The sequence below is a fragment of the Parambassis ranga genome, chromosome 22 (genome assembly GCF_900634625.1).
Source record: "Parambassis ranga chromosome 22, fParRan2.1, whole genome shotgun sequence".
In the NCBI taxonomy this organism is placed as follows: domain Eukaryota; kingdom Metazoa; phylum Chordata; class Actinopteri; family Ambassidae; genus Parambassis; species Parambassis ranga.
Window position 1 is genome coordinate 2883173 of NC_041042.1, and position 20174 is coordinate 2903346.

Sequence of the window (20174 nt, forward strand, 5' to 3'; positions counted from 1 at the left end):
AGCGTCACGTCCGCCAAAACTCCAAATATGGACAAAGAGGGGGAGCACGAGTGGAGTTTAGTGGGTGGGCGAAACTCGCGCTGTGATATGGCATTCGGCTGATACAGCAAATGAGCTCACTTCCTGTTTTAATGACTTTGCCATTGAATTTGATTGGCCGTAGCGGGCGAACGCTTCAAAATCCACAGACAAAAAGTGATAACTCTTGTGAGGCTTAGTCTGACGATGACATGTACCAAATTTCATGACAATCGGACAAACTGTGCAGCCGCTGAAAATTTTGTTTCACTTTCAAAAGTAGTCTGTTTTTTTCTGTTATTATTACAGACGATATTACAGTTTTTGTTTATTCATGCATAAAATAAGAATATTAATATACATTTGATTGGTTGAAGTTTTTTTTAAATTTATTGTAAATAGTCCTAACTGTAATGCTTCTGTGTGTCTGTGCAGGTCTGGCAGTGGCCAGCGCGCTGGTCGACGTCTCTCAGCAGATGTGTGTGGGCTACAAAGAGAAGTCTGGAGGTCTGAGGAGCCGCAAGCAGCAGCCCACGGCACAGCCATCCACCTGCATCTGACCACGCCCCTGTAGTAACGCCCCGGCAGCCGATGCTCTCCCTCTCAGCCCCCCGCCTCGGCCTCCTCCTTCAGAAACTTCCGCCAGCTCTGTTCTGGCAGGGAGAGGTGCATGCTGGGACGCAGGACTTGAACATTTTTGGTGAGGGGCCGAGTCGCCTGGCGGACTGAAGTCTTAGCGGCCTCCCCCTCCCTTTTCTTCGACAGGAAATTTGGATCCCTTTGAACTGAATGACAGAAACTGAACACAGGAAGGGGGAGTAAGGGAGGGAGGGAGGGAGGGAGGGACAAAACAGGTGCTGACTCCACCCCTCCCCCTAAAAACATTTTACATTCGTCGACACCGCCTCGTTAGAGTCGAGGTGGCCGCGGCTTGCTGCTAGAAGAGATCCTTGTCTCATAGTTTTTGAAAAATCCAGAGACTTTGCAACCCTCTGTTCTGTTTTTAAGTTATTGTCGTTCATTCTTTTGTATTGTTTCGAAGGCAGGAACAAACTGGAGAAGCTCAGCTGCACATGTGCACACACACAAACACACACACACTACATGTTCGCACATTTCTAAAAGGCAACATTTCAGGTCCTTGTACTCATTTGTAGCCCATTGTCACCTGCTGTTGTGTTCACAGCTCAGCGCTGAGAGCCGGTGTCGCCGGAGTCCTGTACAGTTTGGCCATGGAGCAAGCTAACAGCGTGTGCAGTCTTCCTTTAATGAGGATCCACTGTAGGAGGCTGCCTGTGCAGCCAAAGCCCATGTAAAGAGTCTGTGACATTTCTAATCGGCCTCTGTGTCTGCTGCTTGCCGTCGTCTCTGTGGCCTGTCTGGAGCTTTTTCTCTCCATCTGTGTCTCGTGTTCTCGATGGCCCCCTCCGGCTGCCAGAGCATCCGCCTTCCCAGCCTCTCTGGCACTGTGGCCGGGTACAAAACTGGCTGGCTGGATCTCCAGCGCCATTGAAGGTTTTCCAGCTGATTACTCCTCCAGTTGCAGTGAAAGCTCTGTACGCACACAGGTTTATGTGCAGTGGGAACGTCCTCCGGTGTTTAACGATCGTCCCTTGGGCAGCATTTTGCCTCAGACGTGTGGAACAGGCTTCCTATAGATCGTCTGGCTCTGATTGACTGGGGTGATTAGGCTGATCTGTGCGAGGGGAGCCGTGGCAGCACATCAGCTCTGTAATTGTTGCCCGAGAAATCCATAGCTTCTAATTACTGCTCCTGTGTCCCCAAATGTCGGGCATGTCCCACCCCGAACACAGACACTCAATTGTCTCTGAGCTATCTACAGCTGACCAATTAGCCCCCACAGAAGGGCCGCCTGTGATTGTATTGATGCAGCTACATCACAGCTGCTCATGCCAACAATAAGACCAGGCGCCAGTGTGACTTCTGAAATGTTCTTATAATTGTCTCTTCACATTCTTGTGTGTGTGAAGCCAGCTTCCCTTCCTGTATCTTCTTATTTTTTTAGGTCTGCTTTTACCTGCTTTGTCCTTATCTGAAATCACTGGACCATTTTTAAAGGAGCACTGCTTCTTGTTGTCAAAAGGGGAAAATGAGGGAAAACACAGCCTGAAACACAAAGAGAAAACTCTGACTGCTTGTTAAAGCCGAGCTCTTGTAGTCTTCTGTTTCGTTGGGGCATCAGGGCGTCAGATCCGTGTGCGTTTCCTGAACTTTTGTGATAAATATATATCCGTCTGCAGAATATAAGCTACTACAACACCTGCTGGCTTTTCAGACCAATGCAGAAAACATATCTCCTCCCACCTGGTAAGGTTATTAACTTCCCTCCCTGTGAGAGGTGCAGTAATAGAACAGTTTAATAACTTGCATTGTGCCCTAAAGAGCTTGTTGTGTTTAGTTCCAGGCTCTCACATGTGCTCAGCGTACTAGAACTGCTCAGCGGCTGGTTAAAGGGCACGCTTCTAGCACTGGGAAAAGGTCAGAGCAGAAAGCATGAACAAAGTTGACATTCTGTAATTATAGAGTGCCACATGTGCTCACAGCTCCGCTCGGCAGCGCCGCCGCGTTCAGAAGTCACGCTGAGGAATCAAAGCAGTCTTCATTATCAGTCCCCACTTGAGCGATCGTGGAGTGTTTAGGTCTTTATCTTTAAATCTTGAAGGTGAAAACTGCCCGCCTTCAGCTGAATGTGGTCTGTGGTTGGTATTAATCGCTCGAGGTTTTCTCCTGCGCACAGCTTCTCAGGTGTGCAGGAGAGTAAAAGGTCTGTGTTAGCAGTTCAGAATGTGACTCCAGGAAGAACATCTGTGTGAAATGTGCTTTGCAAAGACCCAAAATCTTGTTTCAAAAAGTTCAAATGTTTTAATCTGCTTGGCAAATTGGTGAGGCTTAATCCATGAAAATGATCTTCAAAGAAAAACAATAACTTACAGCAAAAAGCTGAGGGAGACCAGACAGTGGGGGGGTAAGGAGCTGTAACGGGAGGAAAGGCCCTGAAACCAGAACGCCTGCATTGTTATGTCTGCCTGTCCTCTGCAGCATCAGCAGCACTTTTCACTTACTTCATTTTCTTGAGGTGAATTTGTCTTTCTCCATATTTTAGCAGAAGACACTAACTGCTCTCGACGCCTCATTAACCATCACATTCATGTTGCTTCAGTCACAGCAGAGAGCTCATTTCTTCATATATGAATCTGTTGTACGACTGATTTCAAGTACTGTAGTAATAAGATCACAAAGAAAGACGATTGTGTTTCTTCTCCTAAATGAATGTAAAAAAAAAAACAAATAATCTGTGCAGCCAAGGTTAATCTGTAAACTCAAACTCGGTGTAAGTGTGATCATCAGCTCATCCCACGGGCGGCGGCGGCGGGGCGGTGCAGTGCAGACGGCGCGGTCTGCCCGGTGGTTTGGAGTCTCATATTGTTGACGAGATATTATGATGAGATTTTTTTAACCTCACAACACAACCGAACCTTCAGGATTTTATTTTGTCATCTCCCACATGACTCGCTGTAATATTGGAAGTGATGAAAAACTTTGAAAAAAATTTGGCTCAGATCTGTTGTCAGCAGCAAAGCATTGAGTCGATTAGGGAAATGATCCGGGACATTTCACCCCTGCTCCACCCACACAGGCCTTCTCAGAGCAGACGTCTGCTCAGGTTGGCGTGGGCGTGCTCAGACTGTGAGACTGACTCGGGCCTGGGCTGCGCAAATATGACCTGAAATCTTAAATTGTGCTATTTTTGGCTGATATTTAAATTCAGCCTCACAAAATGCTTCACATGCCCACTTTAAACACGTCAAGTCTCCCAGCAGGGCACAGCCACGCCCCCGCTGGTCCTACCAGGCCAACCCATGACGGGCTCCACCCTCCTGATGCTGCTCTGTTTTATGTGTGTGTATTTTACTGCTGCACGTTGGCTCATTCTCTCAGACATCAGACGTATTATTTTACAGTCCAGTGGTTGCTCTGTGTGTCAGAGCAGCATTTCGAAGTATTACTCACTGAACAAATGTGTGTGTGCTTACTTGTAAACATTTGCAAAACTGGTTTTAAAAATATTTTGACATATTAAGCTGCCTCATAATGAAGCAGCTCTGAGGCAGCTTCCTCAGAGCACCTTTAAACAGCGTCTGCTACACACTGAACCATGTTGCCGCTTCATAATGAAGGTTTTTATTGTGACGCACGGTGGGTGTTCATGGGTTGGCTTGGTGAAGATGTCCCCACGTTACTCCTCGATTTAGAAATGCAGCATAACTGGAAAAGTCCTGCGACAACATGCGGTTGAAAGTGACACGTTAGTTTGTAAAATTGCTCCTCAAATCATACATTTTTGGCAGTAAGGTGCATCCCAGAGACACCGTAGAGATGACAAAGTCAAAACTTAAGAGCACAATTCAAACCTTTGCTCTGTCCAGAGAGAGCTGGGCTCACCGAGGTTACATCTTTTGACTTTTCCCTTGATGTCTGAATGTGTTCAAGCCTGGCTCTGTTGGTAAACATGAGCTTCACTGTGTATACTGAACCAATGTTGCATTACAGGATCCAAGGGTCCTAAAGTTCAGATTTTCCAGACGATTACCTCTCGCTGTGCGAGTGTGAAGTGGCCTCTGAGCCGCTCCCTTTAAACATCTGAGAGGAAGTGAGGAACTTAGCGAAGGGAAATGTGTCAGAACCGTGTGCACTGTCACCGCCCTGTGTACCTGTCCCATCTGACTGAAGGAGACAGACACCTCCTTCCGTCTCGCCCCGCTTTCCAAGCCTCAAACTTTCAACTTTTTTAACACTTAAAATTTTTACAGTGGCCTTATTTCAGATCATTAATCTCTGTATTAACTGATAGAAATGTACAGCAAATGTGTATTTATAAAGTGTGATTAGTTACTGGAGATGTTCCTAATATTCACAGTAGATTTTTGTCAAACACTGGCAGCATTAATATGTATTTAAATGCTTTAATACACAGGTTAAAATATCAGAATAAGGCCATTGTAAAACTGTGTATGACCCTGTTTTTCTTTCTTTCTCTCTTTGTATAGCGGCATTATATATATTGAGAAAGTAGTTTGTTAATATGTATAATTTAGCAGTTGCTGTTTTTTTTGTAAATAATGAGAAAGTATTGTGAATGACATTTGTTGAATGGTTTTAAAAAAAAATCATTTATGGCAAAACCTCTCTGAGCTTTTAAAGATGTGACTACAGTACATAGCATATTTTGTATGTAAGGCAGCAGTGTAAGATGAACAAGCATTACTACAAGCTGATGACAAACTACATGTAAAACCCGAGGATAATAGCTTAATGACCTTGTAATTACTGATGTACATAAAAAGAATGACAGAACATTTTGTCTATTATTAAATGTGAAAATCCAACTTTTGCCGTTTGCCTTACTGAGCTTGTGGAGCCACAGCAGAGGTTTTGAATCAGATAAATGGACATAAATTTAAATTACTTTCTAATAATTGAAATGATTTTTGATTTTTTTTTTTTGATTGGACCTTTGTTTTTGTGCCCATAACATTAGTTTACAGGCAAATCTTTCATTAGGAAGTGGTTCATGCTTAAGCTAAGCTAAAAAAAAACGAATCTAAAAACATTCTTCCTTCTTTTTTAAGGTCAACAACGTGTTACCACAAAGATATTAAAAAATAAAATTATCTTTATTCATTAGTGTAGCCTCAAAGTAAACAAGTTAAAACAAAATCTAACACGGAAGTCAAACGAACGATGTTTACAAAATAATGACAGGTGATTGGTTGAACCATCTGTCAGTCAAGGTACCATGATCTGCTTTGACCAATGAGATCAACGAAACCCAAAATGCGGAAACGTGCCAAGCGTATCAAGGATATTTGTAAACTAGCGCGTCGTAACAGCTCAGCTAGCATGTGTACACAAGTTCTTTTCTAGTCTTTGCTACAGAATATGTGAATATAAGGCACTTTAGCTATTATCTACAACAGTTTGGAACTACGACACGCTGATAAGTACGTCCATACAAGACGTCTGGATAATCATAAGGATCATAAGGTAATACGAAAAAAATCAGCCTTTTGCCTTAATCTGCTAGTTATGGTAATCCCACATAGGTTTTTTTTAACCTCCTTGTCAAGTTACAAATTACATTTGGTCTGTGGGTTAAGGGGAAAATGCATCCCTGTGTGCTAATTAGAAGATGTTAGCATGCTAACATAATATGGCGAGCACCTGACCGTACACCTGTTAGCATGCTAACATAATATGGCGAGCACCTAACCGTACACCTGTTAGCATGCTAACATAATATGGCGAGCACCTAACCGTACACCTGTTAGCATGCTAACATAATATGGCGAGCACCTGACCGTACACCTGTTAGCATGCTAACATAATATGGCGAGCACCTGACCGTACACCTGTTAGCATGCTAACATAATATGGCGACCACCTAACCGTACACCTGTTAGCATGCTAACATAATATGACGAGCACCTAACCGTACACCTGTTAGCATGCTAACATAATATGACGAGCACCTAACCGTACACCTGTTAGCATGCTAACATAATATGGCGACCACCTAACCGTACACCTGTTAGCATGCTAATCTGCGTCATATGGTCGTTAGTATGGCCGCTGATGACGCTCAGTGTTTCTAGCCGTGCTTATCTTTGGAAGAAAATGAGAAAAGTCAACAAAAACATGAGGATTTGAATTATTATTAGGTCATAATGGTGACCTGTGGACAGATCCATGACATGATGTATTACAAGAAATAATGACCTACATGTTTTTTTTTTATTGCCTAGAGGTAGACATGTTGGCCTGTTGGCAGTCTGGAGGTCACCAAGAACAGTTTGGAGGTAAATGCATTTTATGACAAAAACAAATGTCCAGAGGAAACTGAGGGGGAGAAAGGTCATAGGTTTACAATAAAAACAACAACATCCTGAGGGGATTGTTGTTGTGAATATCTTCATCCAGGCTGCTCAGCAGGTGTGCTGAAGTGTCTCTGTGGGTTAAAAGTGTTTGTTAGACAAACATGAAGTTTTTTGTGACACGCCGCACCCGTCTGCTGCTCCAAGTAGGATGAAACAAATGTTGAGAATTATTATTTGTAAATACACTTTTCCCCAGGCCTGTTTTCAAATAATCGCTGCTATTTTTAATGCTGCACTTGATGTTTCCGAGCCCTGCAGCTAAGCGGCGGCAGGAGAGAGGCTGAGTGTCGCTGAGCTGCTGTGTTCTCACCAGCAATTATTCATCACCCGTCATCCTCCATCTCTCTTTTCTTCTTTCGCTCCCTTTAATCTCTCTGTCTCCCACCCCTCCCTGCTTCTCCCTCACTCCATGTCTCCTTTTGTTTCTCTCTCTCACTCTCCTTTCACTCCTCATCTGTTTCTTTCGCCTCTCAGCTCTCATCCATCTTCTCACTTTTTCCTCTCTTTCCTATCCCATTGTCGACTCCTGAGACGTTCCCCGTCTCACTTCACTCTGATCCAACTCATCCGACTGTTTATTTTTTTTTTCGCCGTTTCCTCCATCTTTCTCACCTTTCTTCTTTTTTTCTTTCATCTCCGTCCAATTCTCCTCTTCCATCTCTCATCCCTCTCAACTTTTTCCTCTTTCCTTCTCTCTTTCCTTCTCTCTTTCATCTCCCTCCAGCTGTCACCCACTCTCCCTCCATCTCTTTTCATTTCTGCTCTCACCTCTCCGTGCTGTCCCCCTCATTTCTCCCTCCTTCTCTGTCCTCCGGTCTTCCCCCCACTTTCCTTTCTCCTTCTGTCTTCCTCCTTACCTGTCAGCACCTTCCTGTTTTGTCCCATGTCATGTGACATAGTGAGTCTGAACCAAAGCTGAATTAGAACAAAAAAAAAACACCGCTTTTAGTTCAATTTATGAGCTAAATTTTACATTTTATTCCATCAGGTCCCTTTCTTTCTTTCTTTCTCCTCTCTTCATCTTCCTCCCCCTCTTTTTTTGTCCCCTCCTCTCCACTACCTTGTCCGACCCTGTTTTCCTTCCCCTGCCTCAGGAGCTCCTCTACGGTGTAAACAGATAATTAGGTGCTACCCTTTGATTCTGAGTCTTTGACTAAATCCATCCTGATCATTATGACAGCCTGCACACTCTGCTCTGTAGCAGTTGGCTGATAATGAGGCTCTTATTTTTACTTATTTATTTATTTACTTTCCCCCTGCCTGCCTTCATATTGCTGCACCCTCCTCCTCCTCGTCCACATCATCATATGAGTGTAATTCGGAGTAAGCAGAGATTGTTTGCAGACTTTACATGCGTCTGCCCCTTTTCAGGTCATCTAGTCTTTATTACTTTCATCAAACAGTCTGATATAATTATCTCTCCCTGGCTTTGATTTGGTGGGTTTTTTTTTCCAGCAGAGCTGTCAGGTGCAATAATGTCTGTTAAAAAAAAATCACCATTGGTTTTTTTTTTTTAAAACTTGCTGAACAAAGGTTATGAGATGAAATGTAATCTTCAGAAATGCTGCATTTTTGTTTCCCTGTCACAGCCCCCCTCACATCCTGCTGACAGCATTAGACACATTATGACAATTAATGAATATTTCTCAGAGGAGTGGGTTCGATCAATGCGCCGCGGCTTCATCCTATATACTGAGCTGTCAGATTCAGACTAATGATGATGTTTTTCGCCCTCAGTTCTTGTTATGCTGAAGGACTTCCCTCATTAATAATCCGTAGTAAATCCATAGCATGAAAGAAGACCTGTTAGCTCATGTGCAGCCGTGCTATAGAATTAAATGTGTTGTACCTTTTGTTAACAGGACAAGATGGCTGTAATACATCTGTAAGACAAGATCTAGTAGTGTTCCACGAGCTGAGATGATTGAGTTGCTGCATGCACTTAAAATGTTGTACAAAAATATTGATCAATGGCTCTTTTTTTTAGTTTTAGATAAAGATACATTGGCTGCAGGTACATAAAGTGACACTCTCCCATAATTCAGCTGTTTTTGTGGCTAACAGTAAGAAACTGACACTGTTATTATTTATTTACTTTATTTGAAATAAGGCCTCACTGTCAGCTTTAAGGGAAATAATGTTACCCCTCTATATAGTATTAAAATTATAAAAAGAAAAAAGTTTCTCTTCTGGGTGTCACAACAGTGTCATAAGTTTATTTTTTAAACTTAAATTTGTCTTTTTAATTAAAAATTCATGCTCTTGGTGTAGAAGATGTTTCCCTTAGCTTGTTAAAAAATTATTAAACAAGCAAATATCAAGCAAGTTTGTCTAGAAGTAGCAGTTCTATTAAATTTAGATTTTTTTTTCATGTCCATCTGCAGCTAAACATGGTTGATCCCATATCATGTTTGATTAAATATCAGACCACAGAACCAAGTCTTTAATATCTGTGTTTATACATTTTCAGTGCTGGTTCTCCCACTGAAACTCTCACCTGGCATTCTCCTGTTGTTTCTCCTTAATGTTTCTCCTTAATGTGCTGATGGCTGCAGCTGCCCTCACCTGTGTGCCCCCAGTGTCACCTGCTGTCATCATGTGACAGCAATGGTTAGTCACAGTCTCCTCAGTTTCACTGTTTTAAAAAAAAACAAGTCTTTCTGGAAACAAAAGACTTCTTCTCAGTTTTCTGTTGTTTATATTATGATGTCTTTTTTTGCAGCAGCAGCTGCTTCTCTGTCCCCGAGTGTCACATTGGAAACCAGCAGTGCTGCTTTTTCTGAGCTGCCTTCACTCCACAGAGGGATAAAGACCAAAAACAACACAATAAGGTGAGCGTACACAATGCAGTTGTGTCTTCTGCTACACTAAGTGCCTACATTTGATCCATTGGTCAAAAAAATGGTGGTAAAGGAAGCAGCAGAACTCCTTTTCAGGCCATAAAGCAGGAGTTCAGCGGGTCAGGTGTTGCTCTAGCTTTAGACTGATATTTTTAATATATTAAAAAAAACATTTAAAAGTATCCATTTTATTCGGTAGTGAAATTGGAGGATCAATTTTGATCACCAGTTAAAGACTTTCTGCTGTACTCACCTCCCTGTTGGTGGTCAGACTTTTAGCCTTTTATCAGCCTGAAGCAGCAGCAGCAGCATCCATGTACCCAACAACTACAGTATGTGGGACAGCAGGAGGTCTGTCCCACATAGCTGTTGACCCAAAACAGAGCACAGGTGCAGAGCATGCAGAGCACAGGTGGCACGCATGCCGCTGCAGCATCACTGCATAAAGAGGAGTGGTTTCTGCTGTCAGGCTTCTTTGGCTGATTTGCCAACAACTGTAACATCAAGTAATCTTTGTGGCGAGTTTCAGCTCCGAATGGTCCTCAGTCACCTTATCAGTACCATCAGCACCTTTAGGTGGGAAGAAACACAAGTTTGCTCTCGGTCTGTTTACACCAGGGGTCTCATTTATTAAAGTTTCCGCTGCACAAGTTTGTGCTTTGTAGTGTTTTGATGTCAGAATCAGCCTCTCATTGATGTTCTGTGTCTGACATATCAAAAGCCAAACTTTGCATGGAGTCCTTTTTATTATTAGCCAAGGTATGAATGTTATAGACATCATATATGTGGTATGCACTGTGTAGCATATACACTATACTATAACATCTTTACATATCACGCCCTGTGTGTGTGAGATGAAACATGGATTTTTAACTTGATGCCATGGGCGCTGCTGGAGGGAGGAAGTATGGAGAGGCGATGCTGCACTCTGATGAGCTCACACATCCCCTTCAAGAGTCACATCTAGAACTTTCCAGACAGAGTAGAGGGGAAAAGTCCCTCCTGTCTGCTCAAGAAAACTGGTCAGAATGCACCTCTGTTTACAGTGCTGTCTTTATTTGTAGGAAGTGACACATGTCACATCTGGGACTCTGCCAGCAGCACAGACGAACAGGGAGCCGGTTGGTCAGTCACCTCACGGCACCAGAGGACACGCCGCGACGCCTGCCGACTGATAAATCACAGCACAAATCAAGACGGAGCGCTCGCCTGCTGACACATCATGATAGAGAGACAGAGGTATCACTCAAACACTCTTATCCCCAGACAACCACATAACTTATAAGATTTTGGTGATTTTCTTAGTGGAAAATTTAAAGGGCCAGTTCACCCAAATCACAAAAAATACAAGTTCTTTACCTTTTTGTCATTTAAGACCTCATTTAACACTAATTTCACAAATATTTTTATAATAAATCTTATGTATTGGCTGTTGATACTCCACAGTGATAGCTAGAGTATGATGAGGGACCCCATTGACCAGTGGGAGGCCTTCACCAGCCTGAAGTAATTGTCCCTTTTACCTTTTAAAATACAGGACTGCTGAATTCTTATTGGTTTGTCACGACACTCCTGTTCTCTGTGTTACCAAAACTAGTTAATAAATACCCTTTTTTTATTGTTTACTTATAAACCTGCTATGCCCCACCTGACCGATACCAAACAAAGAAGTGATCATATAGAAGCAGTTGTACTTTTGGTATCAACAGTAACTTATCTTACTAAGTAAGAGAGGTATTTCTTTGTGATTTGCATAAACTGGCCAGTTATTATATCGGTTTTACTTTGGTCTCATTTCAATGCGTCGTGAGCAGCACTGCTCAACAGTTTCTTCCTTCTTGGTTTGCAAAATGGCGGCGTTATGACATTATCAGGAGTTTACACTGTTTGCTTTTATTAGGTCCAACTCAGACGTGTCAGTGTCATCAGGTCTGCTCGCTTTCTTTGTGTTAAAATCGGCGTGTATCATTTAACAAAGCAGTGGAACAAACCGAATTCAGTGGCAGTACTGAAGACTGCTCCAAACCCAACATTACATTTAATTTCGTGTCCACTCTTGCCAAGCAGAGAGCTGTGCTTTTACAGTACATATTATAAATACTTCGATGTCCCATATTGAGCGAAGAGTCCCCAGCAGGTGGCGGGCAATACGGGTCACTACTTTCATCTCATGAAAGACAGATGCGCCCGTGCCGTCTCAGGTCCCCCTCAGGTTTTCCCACAACGACAAAGCAATGATTGGTCACAAACTCAAGTCATAGATTTCTGTTTTCTCTGCAGCCAAGTCCACATATAGTTAAAAAATATAAACCGGTCTCCGTGCTCTTCTTGCTGCTTCTTCAGAATCAAATGATTGTTTTTTTTTTGTTTGTTTTTTTACATTTTTGAAGAGGAACAGACCCAAAGCGTTTGTCAGGGCTTCACACTTAAAGCTTAATGAATGAACATATGAAGAGTCCCCTTCCAAAGTGAGGTATCCACCATTGTTAAACAAAAAGTGACATCTACTTATACCAACTCATTAATAACAACAAAAAAGAAGCAACGTAACTCTTTTCTAGAGCTTTCTAATCTGGATTAAATTGTTCCTATTTATATATATATATATATATATATATATATTCTCTTTGTTTTGGAAATGAACTCTTCATACCTGCAACTTAAAGCACAACAACATACAGTCAAAGAATTTCACTGTGAGCCTAACGGGTGCGTCCATCTAAAACTGTAGGTAACAAAAGCATTGATTATAATAGAAAATGTGGCATCAAAATAAAAGCTGCATGTGGACGAACACACACACACACACACACGTTCCAGCTGAAATCTCGTGTAACACTTCATCTGAGAGAAAAGTCTTAACATTTAATAGTTTTCTTTTACATCAAGGAATGTTCAAGGACAAAAAAAAACACTTTTTTTGTTTAGTTTTATATATTTTTGAAGAGTTGTCCCGCACTGTGTTGTCAGTGTCTCTTCACTGTACACCTTCTGATCCCAGCGGCCCTTTTCTGTCATTGTGTTGTTTGGACGTTATGTTCGGATGAGCGAAGCCGGCGTGTGTGTGTGTGTAGAAGTTTGTGTTTAGGCAGGCGTGACGCAGGAAATGAGGTGTGTACTTCCTGTACCCTCCCCCCTCCCCCTCCCCTCCTGTGGTGCAGCAGTGGGCTGCATCTGCTCCGAGTCATGATTCACAAAAAGAGATTAAGTGTGATTTTTGAGACAGAGAGGGAGAGGGGAGTGGGGCAGGACAGAGTCGACCCCCGCTCGCCATCGTTTCACACAGGTATGGCTGTCTTATCTCTCGCGCCCCAACCCTTCACCCTCTGGAGTTTTGTCCTTGGAGGCCGGGTAGCCGCTTAGCCTCTTATGGGTAGGAGAGCAGCACCAGCAGCAGGCAGCTGAAGCCCAGAGTCAGGGTGAGGCAGACAGGCTCCGCGCTGCCATCTGAAAGGCCCGGAGAGGGAAGAGTAGAGTCTCCCTCGTCGCCCCACAATCTGTCGTTCTCGTTCACCTGAAATAAAAAGCACAAAAACGGCAATCAGGCATTACCAATAATGATGTTATCTGCCTCCAGATTCCACAGCAGGGAGCATATTTTCAGCAGAGGCAGCAGGAAAAGGACTGACCCAGGAGCTCAAATGGGGGAATAATGGCCAAATTCTCCACATCCACAGATAAAGAGTAAGACAAGGACATAACCACTTTTTTTTAGCTTCATTTTACATTCCCTACTCTCACTGACTGAGAACAGTCATACACAGTGCAGTGAAGTGTGCTGTGACACTCAGGAGACCGCTGGACTTCTGTAATTCTTCAGTAAAGACCAGTGGTCTCCTCTCTAAGTTCAGTCCAGTTAGCCACGCAGTACATCAGATTCGTCTGTCTCTGCCAGCGCTGCCCTTTGTCACCATTTCTGTTCATAACCTGTATGATCCATGATCCTGTCTCTGCTTTTTGCAGATGATGTGCTCCTTCACTGAGTCGTGACCAGCTCTCACTGGAGTGGTTTGCAGCTGAGTGTGAAGCAGTGGGGATGAGACCTGAGCACCTCCAAATCTGAGGCTGTGGTTCTCATATTGGTGAAGACAGAGCAGATCCGAAAGGCAAGGCTCTCAATTTACTGGTCAGTCTTTCTACTTGTGTGTGTGGGTAGTGACAGAAAGAATGAGATCAAGTGGCCGAAATCAGTTTAGACCTCTGGGTCTGCCGGAATAGTTCAGGTTTAGCACCAATTGATGGCAGGTTAGACGTCAGCATCAGTGTTACATCATTTAAATTACTTGCAAAAATGCATTAACATACAATTTCTAATAGTTTGCCTCTGGATGTACGTTTAAAGTTACGTTTCCTAAGGATTTCAGTAGTAGTTTTCATGCTTTAATATAGTCTCTCTGGCCCTACTGTGGACACAGACTGGTTAAAAATGCAGAGCAGCATCTCCTGAGTTAACCTCTTTTTCCTGTTTCTTTAAATGTGACAGGACGTTGGTTGACGAGGCTTATGTCTGACACTCTGAGGCGGCTGTCCACAGATAATTTCCCAGTTTAATTAACTGATGTCAGCCCGCTGACATTTTATTTGATCCTCCGCTATCAGGTGACAAAAACATGCATGTTCAACAAAGTGTCAATTTCCTGTTTATCTCTGAGCCACAGTGTTTACCTCTGAGGTTATGTGGACTGTTGAAACAATGCACTCTCTCTCTCTGGAACCTATGGTAGGTGGCCCAGTTATATATTTATATCTGTCGGCAGATATTTTATCTACAGCTTTTTTTTTTTTTTTTGGTTCCCATTAGAATCTTAACGCACTGAACAAATTTCTTTTGCCTGGAGTGAATTATATTATTTATAAATCTATCCTCATTATTGAAATTTGTAAAAGCGTGTGCATGTTTAATGCAGGACAGGCTGTTCACATTAAAATTTATGTCCGACAGAGTTCAGTCGTTGTTTACTTTACTACTGCATTGTATGAGATTCGTTAATGATGTTTACACGGTCTGTTTATACTGTTGATAAAGCAGTTATAAATATGGGGCGGTTAAAGTGCTATTGGTGATTAAAGCCTGTTGCCTTACGTAAGCAGCTGTCATTACACATGCATGCAGAAAGACTTGAGTAAACAACTTTTGTCATATTTCTATTTCAGATGACCAAAAAAGTGCAGAATCAGCACCATATGGGAAAATGGACAACTGTCGTCCTCTGTCTCGTCATCCAGGGACATCAGAATCAGAAATACTTGAGAAATAATTGCTTAAATGGTGACTAGACGAGCTCGTATGGCTCTTACAGCACAGTGAAGAACTGGCCAATAGAGTTCAAACATGGCAGAGAGCGTCTGCAATCTGCCTTTTCTATGCTGAGATTCTTCAGCAGAAACTTCAATTATCAGTCCTGACTTTTGAGTCACACTTCAGTCATTTCAGGCTGTGGTAGGATTCATTGCAATATGAAGGAGAGCAGGCAACTGGAATCTATGCAGCTTTTGCCTGTGACTGTTGTCGTCATCGTCCTGCAGCGGCAGCACAAACATGACGTTTTCTGTGCACATGCGTGGCCTCTCAGAGGATAGTGATGTGCACAATGAATCACAGTTAGATGCAAGACTGGTGTGACTTATTATAAATGTAGCCTCTAGATTCTCTAGTTTCTTTTTTTTAGCCTCTAGCCTTTCCCAGAAAGTGGATTTTGATTTTGTCCAACACCTGAGTGGAGTCCTCAGACTGCTGATGAAGAAAGAGCCCACTGGTTGCCACTTTGACAGTGAGGATAGCAACTGTCGGGGGGGGTCCGAGATGCTTTCAAGAAAGCAGATGGCACAGTGATGCACACAAAACCATCCATCTATCTATTTTCTGAACCTGCTTTGTCCTGTCGTACAGGGTCCCACTACTCAGGATGGGAGGAGGCCAGAGGCCAGACCCAGAGAAGACCCGTGCAGACTCCACACAGAGAGGGAGCCAGACTTGTACTGACCACTGCAGCCTAACAATAAGAAGACCTCTGCTGAATCCAGTAACTGCTTAAACTTTCATGACCTTCCTACTGTTTAATTTTATTTACTTTTAATAGCTTGCTACAGCATATTTTAAGCTAACGGTGTTTACATCTTTAGTGCTGCTGTGAATAACATTTATATGGAATTACATCCTCCATAGGCTTGGGATCAATAGTCATTCTGTACTTTCCCCTCCTGTAGAGAACATTTGTTTACACTACATTTTGCCACTAGCTTTAATTGCCTCAGTTTCCTTGTGCTCTTTATGTTGTTTTATGCTGCAGCGACTTAATAAATCAATAAAGTAGCATCCAGTTTTAAAGCATCTGTGGTTCACTCATACAAAATCCCCTACATGATAAACGGTATGTTGATGAGTAGAGCCTAGTCATTGGATCAGCCAATTACTATTGGATGGATAATACAGATTCAGATTCAGTTGAATATAATACCTACATAAATGTGAAGTGAAATTTGTGCACAAGTTAGCGTCCTGATTCTGCTTCACTTTGTCTCACTCGGCCAGATTTTGTAAATCCCATCTGTCTGCCGCTCCCACTCAGCTGAAAACAAACACTCCTCTGAGTTATCTGCAGCTGTATGACCTAATTCTGAGTGAGGCCGTCTCCATCATTAGCCGCTCTGTGTTTGGAAAAGGCTGCACATCGTTTTTTTCCCCCCATCTCGTCTCACCTGAGTAGGTATCTGTGCTCGCAGAATGTTCTGCTCTGTTTCCACGGAGATGCTCGGGGCGGTGGTTGCCGAGTGGGGGCTCTGGACGTCCGTCGCTGGACTGGGCATCCCAGGCGAGCTGGCACCCGTTTTCACATCCGACCCGTTTCCAAAGGCCAGGATGGCGTTTTCTGAAAGACAGGTGCACCGGAGAGAAGGTTGTTAAAGAGAAAAGACACAAAACTTTTCCCATCAGTCCACTACTTCAGTGCTTTTTCACCTGCATGACTCCCGACTGATTGGTCACTGTATGATTATACACTGAATTAATGGGTTCTTTAATCTGAACTATTAATTTCAAATTGCAATTGCCATGTTTTAATGAAAATATACTTTCTTATTAGACCATCTCTGGAGAAAAATGGGGGAAATTGACGAAACAGCAATGACGTCTCTGCCAAATTTACATGACATGTTGGCTTTCTGAGCCAGCAGTGTACCAAAACTACCAACAACCATGCAGCATGTGGCAGCATAACTGGGAAACAAGTTTCAATGCGTTACTCCTCAAGCAGAAAATACCACAGCCTCCACTCTTATACAACAGAAAGAAGAACTTTTTGCACTGTATAAAATGTAAACATGCTACAGAAGCACCTGTCATTTAAACAGAAGAGCGACTGAGTCAGAGGCAGATGGATGCTTTGGTTTTAATTACACAAGTCTCAGAGGCAAGAGCTGCTGCAAGACAAATATAATACAAACCCACTTGATGGGAAATGTGGAAAGCAAATTAAGGAACTCTGGTCATAATGTAAAATGATGAATAATCCATTCCCTGTCAGCAGACTTGCTAAATAGCTGTAGGGTACAAGTTAGAAACAAGCTAAAATGTCTCGATTCTTCTTAAGACTGCGTTCGAAATCTGATTTTTTTGTATATATAATATAATGGATTGTCAAATATGTGTTTAAATATATGGCAAAACCAGTCTGATACACTGTTATCACCTTGGTAAAGCTGTTCATGTGAGACAGAAAAGGAGTGTGAATGAAAAAGAATGAATTTCTGTTAGAAAGTTATGGTGTATGTGAGTGAAACTGACAGTAAGGAACAAATCATAGTGTGTGTGGAGGGAAAGGTGGAGTGTAAGAAAAATCTTGTGAGCTTGTGAGATGGAGTAATAACACAGAAGAATAGCAGGGTGTGAGAAACAGAATGACGTGCACGGCAGAGGCTTCGAGTTGCATTCAGAATCTGCAGCTGTGCCAGTGAAGGAGATGCACAGGGGTAAAAGTGTTTTGAAAAAGTGTTAAATAAAAAAAAAACCCTTAAAAACAACAAACAATAGTGATGTGTCGGTCGCGAATGTTCCGTTCAATATGAAAGCAAGTTTCATGAAAAAATACTGGAGAATTGTGGAGAAATTAAAGGTTGAATTGGCACTAAAATCTGGCTTTTCTAGAAATTTTGCATTTTTTTTTTTTTAAAAATTCACAATAAAACATCCATAGAAGCTGCAGCAGATATTTCACTGTATTATTGTTTCTGAATGTCTTCTCTATCACCACAGTGAGTTTCATGAAAAAATACTGCAGAAGTATGGAGAAAAGGAAGGTTGAATCGGCACTAAAATCCAAATTTTTGAGAAATTATGCATTTTTAAAAGAAATTGCAATAAAAAATTCATAAAAGCTGCAGAAGATATTTCACTGTATTACTGTTACTGGAGGTCTTCTCTATCACCACAGTGAGTTTAATGAAAAAATACTGCAGAAGTATGGAGAAATGGAAGGTTGAATTGGCACTAAAATCTGGATTTTTTTAGAAATATTGTATTTTTAAGAAATTCACAATAAAACATCCATAAATGCAGCAAAAAATATTTCACTGTATTATTATTACTGGAGGACTTCTCTATTACCACAGTGAGTTTCATGAAAGAATACTGCAGAATTGTGAAGAAATGAAAGGTTGAATCAGCACTAAAATCTGGATTTTCTAGACATTTTGCATTATTAAAATATTCACGATAAAACATCCATAAATGCTGCAGAAAATGTTTCACTGTATTATTGTTTCTGAATGTCTTCTCTATCACCACAGTGAGTTTCATGAAAAAATACTGCAGAAGTATGGAGAGATGGAAGATTGAATCGGCACTAATATCCGAATTTTTGAGAAATTTTGCATTTTTAAAAAATTCACAATAAAATATTCATAAATGCTGCAGAAGATATTTCACTGTATTATTGTTTCTGAACGTCTTCTCTATCACCACAGTGAGTTTCATGAAAAAATACTGCAGAATTATGGTGAAATGGAAGGTTGAATCGGCACTAAAATCTGAATGTTTGAGAAATTTTGCATTTTTTTAAAAATTCACTATACAATATTCATAAAAGCTGCAGAAGATATTTCACTGTATTATTGTTTCTGAATGTCTTCTCTATCACCACAGTGAGTTTCATGAAAAAATACTGCAGAAGTATGGAGAGATGGAAGATTGAATCGGCACTAATATCCGAATTTTTGAGAAATTTTGCATTTTTAAAAAAAAATCGCAATAAAATATTCATAAAAGCTGCAGAAGATATTTCACTGTATTATTGTTTCTGAACGTCTTCTCTATCACCACAGTGAGTTTCATGAAAAAATACTGCAGAAGTATGGTGAAATGGAAGGTTGAATCGGCACTAAAATCTGAATGTTTGAGAAATTTTGCATTTTTTTAAAAATTCACTATACAATATTCATAAAAGCTGCAGAAGATATTTCACTGTATTATTGTTTCTGAATGTCTTCTCTATCACCACAGTGAGTTTCATGAAAAAATACTGCAGAAGTATGGAGAGATGGAAGATTGAATCGGCACTAATATCCGAATTTTTGAGAAATTTTGCATTTTTAAAAAGAAATCGCAATAAAATATTCATAAAAGCTGCAGAAGATATTTCACTGTATTATTGTTTCTGAACGTCTTCTCTATCACCACAGTGGGTTTCATGAAAAATTACTGCAGAATTATGGAGAAATGGAAGGTTGAATTGGCACTAAAATCCAAATTTTTGAGAAATTTTGCATTTTTTTAAAAATTCACTATACAATATTCATAAAAGCTGCAGAAGATATTTCACTGTATTATTGTTACTGGATGACTTCTTTATCACCACAGTGAGTTTCATGAAAAAATACTGCAGAAGCATGGAGAAATGGAAGGTTGAATTGGCACTAAAATCCAAATTTTTGAGAAATTTTGCATTTTTTAAAAATTCACTATACAATATTCATAAAAGCTGCAGAAGATATTTCACTGTATTATTGTTACTGGAGGACTTCTCTATTACCATAGTGAGTTTCATGAAAAAATACTGCAGAATTGTGGAGAAATGAAAGATTGAATCGGCACTAAAATCTGGATTTTCTAGAAATTTTGCATTTTTAAAAAAAAAAATCGCAATAAAATATTCATAAAAGCTGCAGAAGATATTTCACTGTATTACTGTTACTGGAGGTCTTCTCTATCACCACAGTGAGTTTCATGAAAAAATACTGCAGAAGTATGGAGAAATGGAAGGTTGAATTGGCACTAAAATCTGGATTTTTTTAGAAATATTGTATTTTTAAGAAATTCACAATAAAACATCCATAAATGCTGCAGAAAATATTTCACTGTATTATT

At 41.2% G+C, this 20174-nt stretch overlaps 2 protein-coding genes and 1 long non-coding RNA gene across 10 annotated transcripts in view; 2 read left to right on the forward strand and 1 right to left on the reverse strand.

Annotated features, from left to right (window-relative positions):
- The window catches only part of atrn (attractin), a 91046-nt gene extending 87759 nt beyond the window's left edge, over positions 1-3287 (forward strand). For both annotated transcript variants that reach the window (XM_028394918.1, XM_028394917.1), the window contains exon 29: positions 454-3287. In XM_028394918.1, the coding sequence (XP_028250719.1) occupies positions 454-578 (125 nt within the window). In that variant the 3' untranslated portion in view covers positions 579-3287. The remainder of the gene's footprint in view (positions 1-453) is intronic.
- A 2599-nt stretch (positions 3288-5886) lies between these two features.
- LOC114428028 (uncharacterized) lies at positions 5887-17990 on the forward strand. 7 transcript variants are annotated; one of them, XR_003669501.1, is made up of 8 exons: positions 5887-6084; positions 6843-6896; positions 9530-9584; positions 9697-9805; positions 10879-11053; positions 13392-13498; positions 13778-16710; positions 16897-17990. It is a non-coding gene; the product is annotated as an uncharacterized LOC114428028 (long non-coding RNA). The 7 variants fall into 7 exon arrangements; XR_003669503.1 differs by lacking the exon at positions 16897-17990 and having other exon boundaries at positions 13778-15837; positions 16538-16670; XR_003669502.1 differs by lacking the exon at positions 16897-17990 and having other exon boundaries at positions 13778-15837; positions 16522-16656.
- Positions 12582-20174, reverse strand: part of gfra4a (GDNF family receptor alpha 4a) — a 35569-nt gene continuing 27976 nt past the window's right edge. Inside the window, exons 6-7 of the mRNA XM_028396336.1 lie at positions 16514-16683; positions 12582-13328 (exon numbers count right to left, since the gene is read on the reverse strand). Of these exons, the coding sequence (XP_028252137.1) occupies positions 13182-13328; positions 16514-16683 (317 nt within the window). The 3' untranslated portion in view covers positions 12582-13181. The remainder of the gene's footprint in view (positions 13329-16513; positions 16684-20174) is intronic.